Genomic DNA, 20,767 nt, shown 5'->3' on the forward strand with positions numbered 1-20,767 from the left:
TGACATTTGCCCTCTAGTGGTTCACATCGGTGCTGCACCACCAGTGGATTAATACCAAACAACATTCTCTGTTACACTGATCTCCCAACCAGCTGGCTTGAAGTGTGTGTGTGTGTGTGCGTGTGCGTGCGCGTGCATGTGTGTGTGCGTGCGAGCGCATGCGTGTGCTCGTGTGCGTGCGTGCGTGCTGTCGAGGGGGTTGTAGAGTTGGACAACAGAGAAAACACATTTCCATCTGTAGCGTGATGACGATGAACTAAACCACTGTTCTGGTAGCTGACCTCTGACCTGTGCGTTGACCCCAGGAGAAGGTGATCATCGGGGTGGCCTATGACTGTGTGGAGAAGATGGTGTACTGGACAGACATCACATCCCCCTCTATCAGCAAGGCCAACCTGCAGGGAGGAGGAGCCATCCCTGTCATCAGATCAGGTCAGAGTTCAGTTCACTCTCCACCACATCTGTTGGTCACCTCTGTTCTGTTGGTTTGCTAAATTAGTTCACTTTTTTATCATAGCAGACGCTCTTATCCAGAGCAATTTACAGGAGCTATTAGGATTAAGTGCCTTGCTCAAGGACACATCGACAGATTTGTCCCCTACTTGGCTTGGGGAATCGAACCAGCATCCTTTCGGTTACTGGCCCAACGCTCTTAACCACTGGGCAACCTCCTGCCATCAGTGTTCTAGAGTGTGGTGCCAGTGTTCTAGAGTGTGGTGCCAGTGTTCTAGAGTGTGGTGCCAGTGTTCTATAATGTTGAGTCAGTGTTCTAGAATGTGGAGTAAGTGTTCTAGAATGTTGAGTCAGTGTTCTGTAATGTTGTGTAAGTGTTCTGTAATGTTGAGTCAGTGTTCTAGAATGTTGAGTCAGTGTTCTAGAATGTTGAGTCTGTGTTCTAGAATGTTGAGTCAGTGTTCTAGAATGTTGAGTCAGTGTTCTAGATTGTGTTGTCAGTGTTCTAGAATGTGGTGTTAGTGTTCTAGAATCTGGTGCCAGTGTTCTAGAATGTTGAGTAGGTGTTCTAGAATGTTGAGTCTGTGTTCTAGAATGTTGAGTCAGTGTTCTAGAATGTTGAGTCAGTGTTCTAGATTGTGTTGTCAGTGTTCTAGAATGTAGTGCTATATAAATAAATTTGATTTGTGTTCTAGAATGTGGTGTCAGTGTTCTAGAATGTGGTGTCAGTGGTCTAGTGTGGAGTGTCAGTGTTCTAGAATGTTGAGTCAATGTTTTGGAGTGTGGTGCCAGTATTCTAGAATGTTGAGTCAGTGTTCTACTTTGTGCTCCCTTCTACATTTCCATGTTTATGTATGTTTTATTGACTAATGTCTTCCTCTTAGATCTGGAGAGTCCAGAAGGGATCGCTATAGACCATCTGGGTCGTACCCTGTTCTGGACAGATTCTATGAAGGACCGCATCGAGGTGGCCTCTCTGGATGGGACCAAGCGACGTGTCCTCATCGACACAAACTTGGTCAACCCCCGAGCCATCATCGTTGACCCTGTCAATGGGTGAGTCACCATGTAGATCTGTGCATCTCCTCGAGAAGGGACAGACTGGCCATAGATCAGTTCTGGCTACTAATGGGGCATTAAGGAAAACATTGGGATGGTGTGTTAGAAATGCCTGGGGCAAATAATGGTCCCAGTCTGTTCCCCTCCTCTAGTATCCATTCCACTTAGTAGATCTATGGTCCAGTCTGTTCCCCTCCTCTAGTACCCCTATCCATTCCACTTAGTAGATCTATGGTCCAGTCTGTTCCCCTCCTCTAGAGTAGTCTGTTTCCTCCCCCTATCCATTCCACTTAGTAGATCTATGGTCCAGTCTGTCCCCCTCCTCTAGTACCCATTCCACTTAGTAGATCTATGGTCCAGTCTGTTCCCCTCCTCTAGTACCCATTCCACTTAGTAGATCTATGGTCCAGTCTGTTCCCCTCCTCCTCCAGCTGTCAATGTAAAAATCCCTAACCGTTCTCCTAAACTGACCCAGAGACAACAACACATCCGAACATTATATTCACTGCTCTGTTGGTTCCACCAGCAACATGTACTGGGCAGACTGGAACCGTGATGCTCCTAAAATCGAGACTTCTGCCATGGATGGGACCAACAGGAGAGTTCTGGTGAAGGATGACCTGGGGCTACCTAACGGACTCACCTACGACCCGCAGAGCTCTCAGCTGTGCTGGGCCGATGCAGGTACAGTGTTACTACAGTCACTACAGCACAGAGACCTCTGTAGATGTCTCTGTTGATGTATAATATGTCAGGTCTTCAGGAACCCACATGATGAAGTCAATAAACCCTGCCCAGGGTTAGTACAGTACCTTCAGAAAGTATTCATACCCCTCAACTTATTCCACCTTTTGTTGTTACAGCCTGAATTCAAAATGGTGTAAATTGATTCAAAATGGATTAATTAGATCAGACACAACACCCCATAATGATAAAATGAAAACATGTTTTTAGAATTTTTTGCAAATGTATTGAATATGAAATACAGAAATGTCTAATTTACCTAAGTATTCACACACCTTTCTTCTAAGGTAAAATACCATATTCCTGCTTAAGTGCAGAAATATTTTTTTTTACTCTTTGCCTTGATAAGATTTTTTATGGTCTTTTTCTAAGATTGTAATAAAAAAATTTGGGGCGATTATGAGATTAATGTAATGTACACCTTAAACACATCTCAAATTATGCCTTTTCTCTGTCCTCTATCTACTTTTGTTATGGTAAAGGTCTTCATTTTTTTGTTTACATTTTTAATACATTTTGGGGTGTTTTAAGATGCACTCTGTCCATTCTCCATATTCTGTCGCTAAGTGTATTTCTGTTGCTGTAATTAAGCATGAACATGAGAATGATCCAAAATCACTATATCATGGATTTTTGAACCCAGTATGTTGTTGATTGCATTTTTGGAACAATTTTTTTTGTTAATTCTTGAATATCTTTTCTTGCTTTGAGAAAAAAAAGGGGTAGTCTTTTGTAGTTTGGAATAATAATTATAGTTTATTTGTAGAGATTACATTTTTCAGCCTCTTTGGAGAATTTGACATTTTTATTGCTGCGTCTGTCAATTTCATCGAATGAATGATTTATATCACCTGCTAAAGCAATAGTTTCTGTGGACATCAACTAAAGTAAAGCTACAAAAATGTGGCAAAGAAATAAACTTGTGGACATTTCAGCAGTTTTACTTTAATCCCATGTTGAAAATAAGATACATGTTTTAGAATATTTTTATTCTGTAAAGGCTTCCTTCTTTTCACTCTGTCATTTAGTTTAGTATTATGGAGTAACTACAATGTTATCACAGCCATTCAACTCTGGCCTCATGGTGAAATCCCTGAGCAGTTTCTTTCCTCTCTGGCAACTGAGTTAGGAAGGACACCTATATTTTTGTGGTGACTTAATGTATTGATACACCATCCAAAGTGTAATTAATAACTTCACAATGCTCAAATGGATATTCCTTTTTTTATTTTATTTTTTATTTTTTTACTAATCTAACAATAGGTGCCCTTCTTTGTGAGGCATTGGAAAACCTTCCTGGGCTTTGTGGTTGAAATCCACTGCTTGACTGAGGGACCTTAAGATATTTGTTTGTGTGGGGTACAGAGATAAGGTAGTCATTTCAAAATAATGTTAAACAATATTATTGCACACAGAGTGAGTCCATGCAATTTATTATGTGACTTGTTAAACTGTTATGCGGAGTGGAAACCCAAGAGCAGACTCAGACGAGGAGACTGGGATGAAGTAACCAAGGTATTTATTGAAACACAGGGGGAAGATGGAGTGCAGGCCAGGGGAAGCTCGGGTGGGTTGCAGGAAACGAGGTGCGGAGGCTGAGACCGGAGCGAGAGGTGTTGGGACAGGGTAACCAGGTCCGGAGAGGAATCCAAGGGAGTAGTAGAGTGGGGAGTCCAGGACAGAGTAGCAGGATGATGAGACGTGGGACTGGAGACAGGGACCAGAGTCAGAGCGGGTAGAACTGTAGCGGAGAGGAAAACAGCATCAGGCATGGAAAACAGGCCCAACAGGAAAACAGGATCTAACAGTAACAATGACTAGAAGCGTAGACTGACTGAGCAGAGATTACAATCTGGCAGTGTGGAAGTGGAAGGACCGAGTATTAGTAGAGGTCTTGATTATGGAACAGGTTGCAGCTGGTGGGGATCTGCTCTGACTCCAGCACACCTGTCTCCATCCACACAATCAGAGAGAGAGAGGGGGGGGGGGTGAGAGAGAGAGTACTGGGGGAGAGGTGGCAGGTCAAGGAATGACAGGATGAACGGTAGAGGGCGTGGCAGGAGCAGATGTGGCATAAACAAAGTTTTACTCCTGAACTTATTTAGGCTTACCATAACAAAGGAATTGAATACTTATTGACTGAAGACATTTCAGCTTTTCATTTTTACATTCAGGCTGTAACACAACAAAATGTGGAAAAAGTCAAGGGGTGTGTACTTTCTTAAGGTACAGTATATAATATGTATGGGGTGTATGAACCCAGGGTTAGAGTTAGATATATAACATGTATTATCTAGTCCTCAGGATAACATGATGGGATGAATGAACCCAGGGTTAGAGTTAGATATATAATATCTATTCTCTTGCCTCCAGGAACCCACATGATCGAGTGTATGAACCCAGTGCAGGGAGACAGGAGGAAGGCCATGGGGGCGATCCAGTACCCATTTGGAATCACCTCCCATGGGAAGAACATCTACTACACTGACTGGAGGAGGTAGACTGGACCAGACATAACTATCATAATATCTACTATACTGACTGGAGGAGGTAGACTGGACCAGACATAACTACCATAATATCTACTATACTGACTGGTAGACTGGACCAGACATAACTATCATAATATCTACTATACTGACTGGAGGAGGTAGACTGGACCAGACATAACTACCATAATATCTACTACACTGACTGGTAGACTGGACCAGACATAACTACCATAATATCTACTATACTGACTGGAGGAGGTAGACTGGACCAGACATAACTATCATAATATCTACTATACTGACTGGTAGACTGGACCAGACATAACTACCATAATATCTACTATACTGACTGGAGGAGGTAGACTGGACCAGACATAACTACCATAATATCTACTATACTGACTGGAGGAGGTAGACTGGACCAGACATAACTACCATAATATCTACTATACTGACTGGAGGAGGTAGACTGGACCAGACATAACTATCATAATATCTACTATACTGACTGGAGGAGGTAGACTGGACCAGACATAACTACCATAATATCTACTATACTGACTGGAGGAGGTAGACTGGACCAGACATAACTACCATAATAATATCTACTATACTGACTGGACTGAGGTAGACTGGACCAGACATAACTACCATAATATCTACTATACTGACTGGTAGACTGGACCAGACATAACTACCATAATATCTACTATACTGACTGGTAGACTGGACCAGACATAACTACCATAATATCTACTATACTGACTGGTAGACTGGACCAGACATAACTACCATAATATCTACTATACTGACTGGAGGAGGTAGACTGGACCAGACATAACTATCACAATATCTACTATACTGACTGGTAGACTGGACCAGACATAACTATCATAATATCTACTATACTGACTGGAGGAGGTAGACTGGACCAGACATAACTACCATAATATCTACTATACTGACTGGTAGACTGGACCAGACATAACTACCATAATATCTACTATACTGACTGGTAGACTGGACCAGACATAACTACCATAATATCTACTATACTGACTGGTAGACTGGACCAGACATAACTATCATAATATCTACTATACTGACTGGTAGACTGGACCAGACATAACTACCATAATATCTACTATACTGACTGGTAGACTGGACCAGACATAACTACCATAATATCTACTATACTGACTGGTAGACTGGACCATCTACTATACTGACATAACATAACTACCATAATATCTACTATACTGACTGGAGGAGGTAGACTGACCAGACATAACTACCATAATATCTACTATACTGACTGGTAGACTGGACCAGACATAACTACCATAATATCTACTATACTGACTGGTAGACTGGACCAGACATAACTATCATAATATCTACTATACTGACTGGTAGACTGGACCAGACATAACTATCATAATATCTACTATACTGACTGGAGGAGGTAGACTGGACCAGACATAACTACCATAATATCTACTATACTGACTGGTAGACTGGACCAGACATAACTATCATAATATCTACTATACTGACTGGTAGACTGGACCAGACATAACTATCATACTATCTACTATACTGACTGGAGGAGGTAGACTGGACCAGACATAACTACCATAATATCTACTATACTGACTGGTAGACTGGACCAGACATAACTATCATAATATCTACTATACTGACTGGTAGACTGGACCAGACATAACTACCATAATATCTACTATACTGACTGGACTACCATAATATCTACTATACTGAGGTAGACTGGACCAGACTGGAGGTAGACTGGACCAGGTAACTATCATAATATCTACTATACTGACTGGTAGACTGGACCAGACATAACTACCATAATATACTGACTGGTAGACTGGACCAGACATAACTACCATAATATCTACTATACTGACTGGAGGAGGTAGACTGGACCAGACATAACTACCATAATATCTACTATACTGACTGGTAGACTGGACCAGACATAACTACCATAATATCTACTATACTGACTGGAGGAGGTAGACTGGACCAGACATAACTACCATAATATCTACTATACTGACTGGTAGACTGGACCAGACATAACTACCATAATATCTACTATACTGACTGGAGGAGGTAGGCTCGTCTGCTAGCCCTTCAATAGGCTGGTACTTGGGCTGGACCAGAAACAACATACATCTCTAAACCTTGACTCTCGGAGTGAGGAATGTTATCTAATGTTTAGGAGTGTCACGCTTCTTGAAACATGAAAAACAAAATGGAGCCCTTATGTAAGGTTTGTTCAGCTCAGTGTCTGTCTGTCTGTCTGTCTGTCTGTCTGTCTGTCTGTCTGTCTGACATAAATATCATAATACTAACTACCATAATATCTACTATCTGACTGGTAGACTGGACCAGACATAACTATCATAATATCTACTATACTGTCTGTCTGTCTGTCTGTCTTTTTGAATGTGATTGATTTGTGTGTCCCCATAACGTTAGCTGTGTGTGTGTGTGTGTGTGGTGACTGCTCAGTGTCTGATGTGTAGTTGTGTTTGGTCTCAGGGATGCAGTGATCATGGTGGATCGTCAAGCTGGGACTGAAACGGATGTGTTCCTGCCTCAGAAACAGACCAGGCTGTACGGAATCACCACGGCATACGCTCAGTGCCCCTCAGGTACATACACACACACACACACACACACACACACACACACACACACACACATAGAGACAGAGACACACACAGATAGAGACAGAGACAGAGACACACTGGTAGACACAGACATAACTACACACACTGACACACACACACATATAGAGACAGAGACACACACACACACATAGAGACAGAGACACACACACATAGAGACAGAGACACACACACATAGAGACAGAGACACACACACATAGAGACAGAGACACACACACATAGAGACAGAGACAGAGACTGGACACATAACACACACAGACACACACACACATAGAGACAGAGACACACACACATAGAGACAGAGACAGAGACACACACACATAGAGACAGAGACAGAGACACACACACACCTTGGAGAGGTGACCTTGGTAAGGTTTAACTATCAGGGTCATAGATGGTATGAAGGAATTCAAGAAATGTTTTAGAGCAAGACATAACTATCATAATATCCCTCGGGTGGACCAGACACACACACACACACACAGACAGAGAGAGTCACACACACACACACACACACACACACACACACACACACTATACTGACAGACCAGAGTCACACAAAGAGAGTCACACACTGACACACACACACACACACACACACACACACACACACACACAGACATAACTACCATAATATCACTATAGACTGGTAGAGAGAGAGTCACACACACACACACAGAGAGTCACACACACACACACACACACACACACACACACACACACACACACACACAAGACATAACTACACACACACACACACACACAGACAAAGAGAGTCATAACACATAATACACACACAGAGAGAGAGTCACACACACAGTCACACACACACACACACACACACAGAGTCACACTACACACACACAGACAAAGAGAGTCACACACACACACCAGAGTCACACACAGAGAGTCACACACACAGAGAGTCATCACACACAGAGAGTCATAACACACAGAGAGAGAGAGTCACACACACAGAGAGAGAGAGTCACACACACAGAGAGTCACTTGTAGAAACACATAGAGTCACACACACAGAGGAAGAGAAGTTTAGAGTCTTGAAACATGAAAACACACAGAGAGTCACACACAGAGAGTCACACACACAGAGAGTCACACACACAGAGAGTCACACACACAGAGAGTCACACACACACACACACAGAGTCACACACACACACACAGAGAGTCACACACACACACACAGAGAGTCACACACACACACACACAGAGTCACACACATAGAGTCACACACACACAGAGAGAGAGAGAGTCACACACACAGAGAGTCACACACACACACACAGAGAGTCACACACACACACACACAGAGTCACATACACACACACACACAGAGAGTCACACACACAGAGAGTCACACACACACACAGAGAGAGAGAGAGCACACAGAGAGACAGCACACACACACACACAGAGAGTCACACACACACACACACACACACACACACACACACACACACACACACACACACACACAGAGAGTCACACACACACACACACACAGAGAGAGAGTCACACACACAGAGAGTCACACACACAGAGTCACACACACACCCACACAGAGATACACACACACAGACACAGAGAGAGAGAGTCACACACACAGAGAGTCACACACACAGAGTCACACACACACCCACACAGAGTCACACACACAGAGAGTCACACACACAGAGAGTCACACACACACACACACACACACACACACAGAGAGTCACACACACACACACACACAGAGAGTCACACACACACACACACAGAGAGAGAGAGAGTCACACACACAGAGAGTCACACACACACACACACACACAGAGAGTCACACACACACACACACACACAGAGAGAGAGTCACACACACAGAGAGTCACACACACACACACACACACAGAGTCACACACAGTCACACACACACACACACAGACACACACACAGAGAGAGAGAGTCACACACACAGAGAGTCACACACACACACACACAGAGAGTCACACACACACACACACAGAGAGAGAGTCACACACACACACACACACACACACACACACAGAGAGAGTCACACACACAGAGTCACACACACAGAGTCACACACACACACACACACAGAGAGTCACACACACACACACAGACACACACACACAGAGAGTCACACACACACACACAGACACACACACAAGAGAGTCACACACACACACACACAGAGAGAGAGAGAGTCACACACACAGAGAGTCACACACACACACACACACACAGGACACACACACACACACACACAGAGAGTCACACACACACACAGAGTCACACACACACAGACACAGAGACAGAGACACACACACACAGAGGCACATGCACACACACACAGAGACACAAATACACAGAGACACACAAACACACACACAGACACACACACACACACACACACACACAGACACACACACACACACACACAAACACAGACACACACAAACACACACACAAACACAGACACACACTATTATGGTTTACTCAATTATCTTTCTCATACTATTTTAATTATCTTGGTCAAATACAGTTTTAATTATCTTGGTCAAATACAGTTTTAATTATCTTGGTCAAATACTATTTTAATTATCTTGGTCAAATACTATTTTAATTATCTTGGTCAAATACAGTTTTAATTATCTTGGTCAAATACAGTTTTAATTATCTTGGTCAAATACTGTATTAATTATCTTGGTCAAATACTATTTTAATTATCTTGGTCAAATACAGTTTTAATTATCTTGGTCAAATACTGTTTTAATTATCTTGGTCAAATACTGTATTAATTATCTTGGTCAAATACTCTATTAATTATCTTGGTCATAATGTCTTAATTATCTTGGACATATAGAATTGTAATTATCTTGGACATACTGGCTCCAGGTCATCTATAAGTCTATGCTAGGTAAAGCACTGCCTTATCTCAGTTCACTGGTCACGATAACAACACCCTCCCTCACCAACTTTAAACATCAACTATCTGAGCAGCTAACCGATCGCTGCAGCTGTACAGCAGCTGCACCCAATTTACCTACCTCATCCCCATACTGTTTTTATTTATGTACTTTTCTGCTCTTTTGCACACCAGTATCTCTACTTGCACATCATCATCTGATCATTTATCACTCCACTGTTAATCTGCTAAATTGTAATTATTTGCTCCTATGGCCTATTTATTGCCTACCTCCTCATGCCTTTTGCACACAATGTATATAGACTCTTTTTTTTCTACTATGTTATTGACTTGTTAATTGTTTACTCCATGTGTAACTCTGTGTTGTTGTCTGTTCACACTGCTATGCTTTATCTTGGCCAGGTCGCAGTTGTAAATGAGAACTTGTTCTCAACTAGCCTACCTGGTTAAATAAAGGTGAAATAAAATAAAAATAAATAGAGTTTTAATTATCTTGTTCATGCTGTTTTAGATTTCATGATCATGCAGTTTTAATTATCTTTGTCGTATACTGTTTTAATGATCTTGGTCATACTAATCTATCTTCGACCATCCTACCAATCCTCAACTTCGGCGATGTCATCTATAAAATAGCCTCCAACACTCAACAAACTGGATGCAGTCTATCACAGTGCCATCTGTTTTGTCACCAAAGCCCCATATACTACCCACCATTGCGACCTGTACGCTCTCGTTGGCTGGCCCTCGCTTCATACTCGTCGCCAAACCAACTGGCTCCATGTCATCTACAAGTCTCTGCTAGGTAAAGCCCCGCCTTATCTCAGCTCACTGGTCACCATAGCAGCACCCACTGTAGCACGCGCTCCAGCAGGTAGATCTCACTGGTCACCCCCAAAACCAATTCCTCGTTTGGTCGTCTTTCCTTCCAGTTTTCTGCTGCCAATGACTGGAAAGAACTGCAAAAATCTCTGAAGCTGGAGACTCACATCTCCCTCACTAGCTTTAAGCACCAGCTGTCAGAGCAGTTTACAGATCACAGCACCTGAACATAGCCCATCTGTAAATAGCCCATCTATCTACCTACCTCATCCCCATACTGTATTTATGTATTTATCTTGCTCCTTTGCACCCCAGTATCTCTACCCACACATTAATCTTCTGCCGATCTACCATTCCAGTGTTTAATTGCTATATTGTAATTACTTCGCCACCATGGCCTATTTATTTCCTTAACTTACCTCATTTTCACTCACTGTATATAGACTATTTGTTTTCTTTTGTTCCACTGTATTATTGACTGTATGTTTGTTTATTCCACCTGTAACTCTGTGTTGTTGTCTGTATGTTTTGTTTATTCCACCTGTAACTCTGTGTTGTTGTCTGTATGTTTTGTTTACTCCATGTGTAACTCTGTGTTGTGGTATGTGTCGAACTGCTATGCTTTATCTTGGCCAGGTCGCAATTGTAAATGAGAACTTGTTCTCAACTGTTAATTGTCTTGTTCATATACTGTTTTAATTGTCTTGGTCATATACTGTTTTAATTGTCTTGGTCATATACTGTTTTAATTATCTTGGTCATATACTGTTTTAATTGTCTTGGTCATATACGGTTTTAATTATATTGGTCATACTGCTTTCATTATCTTGGCCATACTGTTTTAATGATCTTGGTCATATCAAATCAAATGTATTCAATTCAAATTTATAAAGCCCTTTATATTTATATAGCCCTTCGTACATCAGCTGATATCTCAAAGTGCTGTACAGAAATCCAGCCTAAAACCCCAAACAGCAAGCAATGCAGGTGTAGAAGCAAGGTGGCTAGGAAAAACTCCCTAGAAATGCCAAAACCTAGGAAGAAACCTAGAGAGGAACCAGGCTATGTGGGGTGGCCAGTCCTCTTCTGGCTGTGCCGGGTGGAGATTATAACAGAACATGGCCAAGATGTTCAAATGTCCATAAATGACCAGCATGGTCAAATAATAATCACAGGCAGAACAGTTGAAACTGGAGCAGCAGCACAGTCAGGTGGACTGGGGACAGCAAGGAGTCATCATGCCCGGTAGTCCTGAGGCATGGTCCTAGGTCTCAGGTCCTCCGAGAGAGAGAAAGAAAGAGAGAATTAGAGAGAGCATACTTAAATTCACACAGGACACCGGATAGGACAGGAGAAATACTCCAGATATAACAGACTGATCCTAGCCCCCCGACACATAAACTACTGCAGCATAAATACTGGAGGCTGAGACAGGAGGGGTCAGGAGACACTGTGGCCCTGTCCGATGACACCCCCAGACAGGGCCATATACTGTTTTAATTATCTTGGTCATATACTGTTTTAATTATCTTGGTCATATACTGTTTTAATTATCTTGGTCACACTGTTTTAATTATCTTGGTCAAATACTGTTTTAATTATCTTGGTCAAACACTTTTTAAATTGTATTGGTCATACTGTTTTAATTATCTTGGTCATATGCTGTTTTAATTATCTTGGTCATATACTGTTTTAATTATCTTGGTCACACTGTTTTAATTATCTTGGTCAAATACTGTTTTAATTATCTTGGTCAAACACTTTTTAAATTGTATTGGTCATACTGTTTTAATTATCTTGGTCAAACACTTTTTAAATTGTATTGGTCATACTGTTTTAATTATCTTGGTCATATGCTGTTTTAATTATCTTGGTCATACTATTTTAATAATCTTGGTCATATACGGTTTTATCTATCATGGTCAAATACTTTTTAAATTGTATTGGTCATACTGTTTTAATTATCTTGGTCATACTGTTTTAATTATCTTGGTCATACTGTTTTAATTATCTTGGTCATATTATTTACTTGGCAAGTCAGTTAAGAACAAATTCTTATTTTCAATGACGGCCTAGGAACAGTGGTTTAACTGGTCTAGGAACAGTGGGTTAACTGCCTGTTCAGGGGCAGAACGACAGATTTGTACCTTGTCAGCTCTGTCAGCTCTGCTGTTGTCCTCAGTTAGCGTCAGTTTCCTGGTCTGCGTCAGTAAGTGAGTACCCGCTGGGCACAAACATTGGATCAACGTGGAGAACTGATTGGATTTGACAAAAGTCATCAATGTGGGCCTCCCGGGTGGTGCAGTGGTTAAGGGTGCTGTACTGCAGCGCCAGCTGTGCCATCAGAGTCCCTGGGTTCGCGCTCAGGCTCTGTCGTAACCGGCCGCGACCGGGAGGTCCGTGGGGCGACGCACAATTGGCCTAGCGTCACCCGGGTTAGGGAGGACATGGTCGGTAGGGGTGTCCTTGTCCTTGTCTCATCGCGCACCAGCGACTCCTGTGGTGGGCTAGGCGCAGTGTACGCTAGCCAAGGTGGCCAGGTGCACGGTGTTTCATCCGGCGCATTGGTGCGGCTGGCTTCCGGGTTGGATGCGCACTGTGTTAAGAAGCAGTGCGGCTTGGTTGGGTTGTGTATCGGAGGACGCATGACTTTCAACCTTCGTCTCTCCCGAGCCCGTACGGGAGTTGTAGCGATGAGACAAGATAGTAGCTACTACAACAATTGGAAACCACGAAATTGGGGAGAAAAAAAAAAAAAAAAAAGTCATCAACATAAAGGAATTCGTATCTTTATTTCCACCCAACTTTTCCACCGACGGGCTGGTTATATTTCTGTTGACGTCACTTTAAATTCTTGTTAGTGAACTGACCACTGTGTCCAGCGGGTCGCCTTCTCTGTCTGAACCAGAACAGCCCAGGTGGCGGGAACTTGTTTCTGCGTGAGGCTTTTACAACTCCTGGACAGGACGCTAGTCTTCCACAGGGTTCACAGTGGGAGGGATCAATATCAGGGCTCACAGTGGGAAGGATCAATATTAACACGGCGTGTTAACTAATGTCTGTTTTCTTTCTTCCCACCAGGTAAAAACTACTGTGCTGTGAACAACGGAGGATGCACACATCTATGTTTGGCCACACCCAGAGGTCGCTCCTGTCTGTGTCCCAACAATGCACTGGGCGTCAGCTGTGTGGAGAGCGAGGGGGGCAGGTTTTGAGGTGGAGAGAGAGGGGGGCAGGTATTGAAGTGGAGAGGGAGGGGGCAGGTATTGAGGTGGAGAGGGAGGGGGCCAGGTTTTGAAGTGGAGAAGGAGGGGGCAGGTTTTGAGGTGGAGAGGGAGGGGGCCAGGTTTTGAAGAGGAGAGGGAGGGGGGGCAGGTTTTGAAGTGGAGAAGGAGGGGGGTAGGTATTGAGGTGATGAGACAGACAGGGCACTCAGAAATAATGGCTACATCATGTGTATTTGATCCTATCTGTAACTCTGCATTTTTGTAAAAGGACCGTAAAGAAAGCATTTCACTGTTAGTCTACACCTGTTAGTCTACCAAGCATGTGACAAGTGGAATTGGACTTGATTTGATTCCAGGCTGACTACATTGTAGACGCCTGTCAGATCTCACTACACCTGGATGTCTGTTTAATTAACATACAGTTTATCTGCTAATCATTTGATATATCAACCAACCAATCAATCAATAACATTGACCTTATAAAGCCCTTTATATACCAGGGGTCGGATGTAATATAACAAACTGGTGTTTGGCCGCGCAGTCCGTGATGTAGCATGCAACCGTTGGTTGACACAATGCAACAGAGAATACGATGTAGTCGGGTCGAGAACGTACCCATAGATAGATAGCCTAATGTCTTCTCTCTGGTGCCCTGGGGAGTTAGATGCTGCTAGTCTCTTAACGTAGAAATATAAACCATAGAACGGGTCTCACCATTCATGTCAATGATGTCATAATGGGGTGGGCTGGCAGCCTTTACGAGTGTAGCCAAAAGATTATCAGTCAAATGACCAGGGTTGGAGCCCTTTCTATAGATTATATTTATATCTAGACTGTAGCTGTTCTGAACATCACCACTGAAACAGTTTGATCTTTTTATCTCACTGAATTTAAACAAAAATCCCAGGCAGTTTTTTAATTTCAATTTTTATATTAATCCTGTTATAAAGTCACATACATTTTTATTTAGAATTGTAAATAAATACCTTTTGAAGTATAAATACATTGTTCTATGGAGCTGTTAAGAGTATTTCAAGAAAAATGATTATTTTTCTGTGTGTGTGTTGGTATTATTCTATCAAGGCAACTGTTGGTCAAAATAAATCTTAGCTTGTTTACGACTCCCCTCCTTGCTCTGTGAAATGTATCAGATCACCCCCACATCCCCCATTTAAACACCATACTGAAGTATGTTACAGAGTCGACTGTATTCACTGCTGGGGTGGCAGACAGCAGTTTACTGTGCATCCTGTGCAGCTATCCAATAAAAATATGTTGTTTTTTTACAGATGTGTGAGATGTTTTTGTTTTGGTGGTACAAAAAGCTACATAACTTACAAAGACTTTTAAATACAAAGAGGTTCCATACATCTACATTTCACAAAACGGGCTCCTTTCTTCAAGGGCTCCTTCTTCTACGTGGAGTTATGGCGCCCCCTGGCGTCAGCCGGATACAATCATGTATTACAATGGGTCAATGTGATGACGGTGTTGACTTAGTTTCCAACGCGATTCATATATCGACGTGAGTGTTGTTATATTATCGAGTGTTAGTGAACTCATGTTACAAAGCTTGACATAATGTAATGACCTGACTAGCTCATAAATGAACAATTGTCCAGACAGAAGCTTGAGTTTGCGAATTGACGGTTTATTGAACCAACTTTACACAGGCTACTGTTTGGGCCGTAGCACACGCCAAATAGATAACCCACAATCCAACCGTGACCTTCTCTTGTGAAGCCCAGATGTAAGAGAGAGAGAACAAAGGCTGAACCTGGTCTTAACTTCCAATGCCCAACCCCCCCTCCACGCCACTCCGCCAACCACCAGGATGCCCGGCATCAGAACATTCCAGGCATTCCCGTGATTGGCAGATAGCAGGTTGATTGACATGTCGGACCCCGCGAACACCGGGTACTGGTCAGTACAACACAACCACCTCCTAGCCTAGCACATAACACACAGCTGTCTGTGCAGGTCGCTACACAGCCCCCCACCACAAAGTCCCTCGTCCCCGAGGGAACAAACAAAGTCTCTGAAGCGACCCGGAGGTCTCCTTTGCCTGCGTGGCCGTGATGGTCGCAGAGTGCCCCCTGGGAACCAGGGGATGAAGGCAGGGATATGGGGGACAAGGAAGCGGGGAACGGGTAATACAGTCCGTGGTTCTGTGGAACCACGCGGTGACACAGGGGGAGACAGGGGGAGTGGGCTGTCTGGAGCCTTGTCTGCGGCACCTGAGGGTGGGTGCCTGGAGAATGTCATTGCCAGAGAGGGGAATTGTGGGGGTTCCTGGGGTTTGGGGAGAAGAGGCCCCTCTGTATGGGGCTAACCTGTCCCGGTGCAGTGCCACCTTTCTCCCCTGGGAGGAAGCTGCACCGGTACACAACCTCCCCTACCCTCTCCAGGACACTGCAGGGTCCCACCCAGTGACTGTCCAACTTGGGGCATCTGCCTTTTTTTTCCTTAGGGGGCTGTAGACCCAGACCAGCTCCCCAGCCACAAAGTGCCTTCCCGGGTGTGCACGTCATAGTTCCTTTTCTGCCTCACACCTGCATTCACCAGCTGCTCTCTGGCGAAGGTGTGGGCTGTCTCCAGGCGGTCCTGGAGTCTCCGGGCATACTCCGGCCCCGGAGGAACATGAGGGCTATCCAGGGGCCGACCAAACGCCATCTCCGCAGGGGTGCGGATCTCTCTCCCCAGCATGAGGAGGGCAGGCGTGCAGGAGGTGGAGTCTTGGACAGCGGAGCGGCATGCCATGAGGACCATAGGCAGGTGCTTGTCCCAGTCACGCTGGTGTTTGGAAGAGACGATGGCCAGCTGCTGTCCAAGCGTTTTGTTGAAGCGCTCCACAAGGCCATCACTTTGAGGATGGAGAGGAGTAGTGCGGGTCTTGTGCATACCCAGCCTCTCACACATGGTGGCGAACACACGGGACTCAAAGTTTCTGCCTTGGTCGCTGTGGATGGACTCTGCAGCTCCAAACCTGCTGAACATCCCCGCTGTCAGGGCGTCGACGATGGTCTCTGCCTCCTGGTCAGGCAGAGCATAGGCCTCGGGCCATTTTGTGAAATAGTCCATGGCCGTGAGCACCCAGCGGTTTCCACTGTCTGTGGTGGGGAACGGCCCAACTACATCCACTCCCACCCTCTCCATGGGAGCCCCACTGGGAACTGTTGGAGCTGAGCATGAGAGCGGCCTGGGGGCCCTTTCTCGCTGTGCAGTTGTCACAGCGGCGACAAAAGTCCTCCACATCCCTCTTGTGCTGCCCCAGTAGAAGCCCTGACGGAGACGGCGCAGTGTTTTGTGACCCCAAAGTGTCCAGTCCCCACCCCCCATGAGTACTCTGGAGCACAGCCTCCCGCAATGCTTTTGGGACCACCACCTGCCACCTCTCCTCTCCCGTAGCTGACTCCTTCCATGCCCGCTGTAGCACGCCATCAGCCAGCCGCAGTCTCTCAAACTTCGACCACAACCCTTTGGTCGCGAGTGAGAGCGCTGTCACCTCTTCCCATGGTGGCCTCACCTGCGCCTCTACCCACTGTAGCACTGGCTGTAGGTCTGTGTCCCGTCCCTGCTGCTGCCGCCATTCAGCCACGTCGACAGTCTGCAGCTCACAGCAGACAGGCCCGCTCGCCCGACACACTGTGGCACAGACACCCTCCTCTGCCCGCAGCTCTCTCTCCCGTCCCTCTCTCCGTTCACAGTGGCGGCAGCCGTCTGCAGTACAGGGCCGACGGGACATGGCGTCGGCGTTGAGTGGCGTGCCCCTGCCCTGTGCACCACCGTGAAGTCATACGGCTGAAGCTCCTCCAACCAGCGTGCCACCTGCCCCTCTGGCTCTCTGAAAGACATGAGCCACTGGAGAGCAGAGTGGTCAGTCCTTACAGTAAAGGGCAGACCACCCAGGTAGTACTTGAAGTGTTTGACGGAAGCCACAACAGCCAAGAGCTCCCGCCGGGTGACACAGTAGCGGCGCTCATGTTTGTCAAATGTTTTGCTGAAGTACGCCACCACTCTCTCCCCCTCTGGCCCCACCTGGGCCAGCACCCCACCCATGCCCACATTGCTCGCGTCTGTGTCCAGGATAAAGGGCAAGGTGAGGTCAGGGGGCGAGCACGGGGCCTCGATCAGTGCACGTTTGAGGGTGTTGAACGCCTCCTCACACTCCACTGTCCAAGTGAAAGCCTTGTCCTTCGGCAGCAGGCGGTTCAGTGGAGCAGCAACGCTTGAGAAGCCCGTACAAACCTCCTGTAGTACGAGGCCAGGCCCAGGAAGCTCTTCAGCTGACGCTGGTCGGTGGGGGTGGGCCAGTCTCTGACAGCCCCTACCTTGTCCTCCATGGTGCTGATCCCCTCCTTCCCCACTCGGTGGCCCAAGAAGGACACCTCTCTCCTCATGAAGTGGCACTTCTCGGGGTGGAGCTTCAGACCTGCGGCAGCCACCCTCTCCAGCACACGCCGTAGCGCCCCAGGGCTGACTGGAAGGAGCTGCCATGGGCCAGGATGTCATCGAGGTATACCAGACACTGCTGTCGGGGATGCCATCCAGCACCCTGTCCATCAAACGCTCAAAAGTAGCTGGAGCGTTGCACAGGCCAAAGCACAGGACCTTGAACTGCCAGTGTCCTCTGTTAGTGGAGAACGCAGTTTTGGCTCTGGCCTCTGGGGAGAGGGGCACCTGCCAGTAGCCGCTGCGGAGGTCTAGTGAGGAGAACCAGGAGGACCCCTAACCAGGTCCAGCGACTCATCGATACGTGGTATGGGGTATGAGTCCTTCCTGGTTACCTCATTCAGCCGCCTGTAGTCCGCACAGAACCTCAGCTTGCCCCCTTCTTCGGAACCATGACGACTGGCGCCGCCCAGGGGCTGTCTGAGGGCTCAATGAAGTCTGCCCGCTGCATCTCCAACACAGCCTTGTCTGCCGCCTCCTGGCGTGCCAGCGGGATACGGCGGGGACGCATCTTGATGGGTCGAGCATCACCTGTGTCGATCTCATGCTGCACCAGAAGAGTCTGACCCACCTCTTCCTCACTCAACGCAAAGCTGTCTCTGAATTCAAACAGCAACTGCCACAACCGTTCCTGCTGCTCAGGGTCAAGACCAACACAGTTCCTCCCCCATATCTCCCTCACTGCAGACAGTGTCCTCTCCTCTCCCATCTGGGGTAGCTGGGCTGGGGGTGCGGCCCGGGCTCACAGAGGGCTGTGTCATGGAGGTAGCTGGGGGAATGTAACACACCGCCGTAGGTGACAGGGGACTGGGGAAAAGTCACACACAGCTGTGGGGGAGGGCGCAGCCATGAGTCTCTGCTGCTTTAACTGTTGGAGTAAAGGGTTTGTTGGGTTGAGTGAATGTGACATTAGGGGGCCATGGTGACTTCCGTCCCTCCCTGGAAGCTCAGTGTGCCCCTATTTAGGTCTAACTGGCAGCCTGTGCTCCTAAGAAGTCCAACCCCAGGATACAAGGGTCCTGCACAGCCGCCACCCACACAGGATGACGCACAGTCCTGCCCCCTACTGTCAGAGTCATTATTCCCTTCCCTTTCATGGGTGCCAGCTCACCTGTGACTGTGCGGAGCTGCACAGTTGTAGGCTCACACTGAGTCCAACCTGGCACAATATCTGGCCTCACCAGGGTTACTGTGGACCCAGTGTCCACCAGGGCGGAGCAGGGCACCCCTCCACAGTGACAGGGACATGACAAAAGTCCCCAACACAGGTCCGGCCCACCACAACAACAGGCTCCCTCCGCTTGCCCTCGTCTGCTTCTGGGGAAGTGGAGCCTTGCTTCCCGTCTGTGCCGGTGGGCTCCTCCTGAAGATGATGGTGGTTGGGATAGAAAGCCAGGGGTCCGCACTACCCGGTCTATGCGGACCCCGAGCCGTTTCCCTGAGCTCTGGGGGACATGGGGCAATCTCGGCGCAGATGGCCTGGCTGGCCACAACCCCAGCAGACCCTGGGACCAGGGCTTGTGTTTCGTGCCGCCTGTAGCGACACAGCCCGAATGAGTTCTGTCATTTCGGCCACCCAAGCAGGCTTTTCCGGCTCCGGGCTGCTCTGCCCCCAGCTCGCACAGAGGGTGTGTCTCCCTGCACCCCCACCAAAGCCCCAGCTGAAGCCCCAGCCCACACCAGCTCCCTCTCCAAAGCCATCTCCAAGGCTGTCTGCAATGACTCAGGATGAGCCAGCTGGGTCTGTATGCGCAGCTCCGTAGGGAGAGCGCCTGTATGAACTGGTCCCGTGCTAGCTCGCTCTGCACGGAGGGGGCATGTGAGCATATGCCCGCCGAGAGAGGCTCTCAA

General features: G+C 46.4%; 1 protein-coding gene across 1 annotated transcript in view; it reads left to right on the forward strand.

Moving 5' to 3' along the window:
- The window catches only part of LOC115125017 (nidogen-1-like), a 109,474-nt gene extending 94,984 nt beyond the window's left edge, over nucleotides 1-14,490 (forward strand). The window contains 6 exon segments of the mRNA XM_065007774.1: nucleotides 306-432; nucleotides 1,338-1,509; nucleotides 2,039-2,196; nucleotides 4,630-4,753; nucleotides 7,320-7,432; nucleotides 14,319-14,490. Coding sequence (XP_064863846.1) covers nucleotides 306-432; nucleotides 1,338-1,509; nucleotides 2,039-2,196; nucleotides 4,630-4,753; nucleotides 7,320-7,432; nucleotides 14,319-14,452 — 828 coding nt within the window. The 3' untranslated portion in view covers nucleotides 14,453-14,490.
- The last annotated feature ends 6,277 nt before the right edge of the window (nucleotides 14,491-20,767 follow it).

This window comes from Oncorhynchus nerka, linkage group LG23 (genome assembly GCF_034236695.1).
Source record: "Oncorhynchus nerka isolate Pitt River linkage group LG23, Oner_Uvic_2.0, whole genome shotgun sequence".
Lineage (NCBI taxonomy): Eukaryota > Metazoa > Chordata > Actinopteri > Salmoniformes > Salmonidae > Oncorhynchus > Oncorhynchus nerka.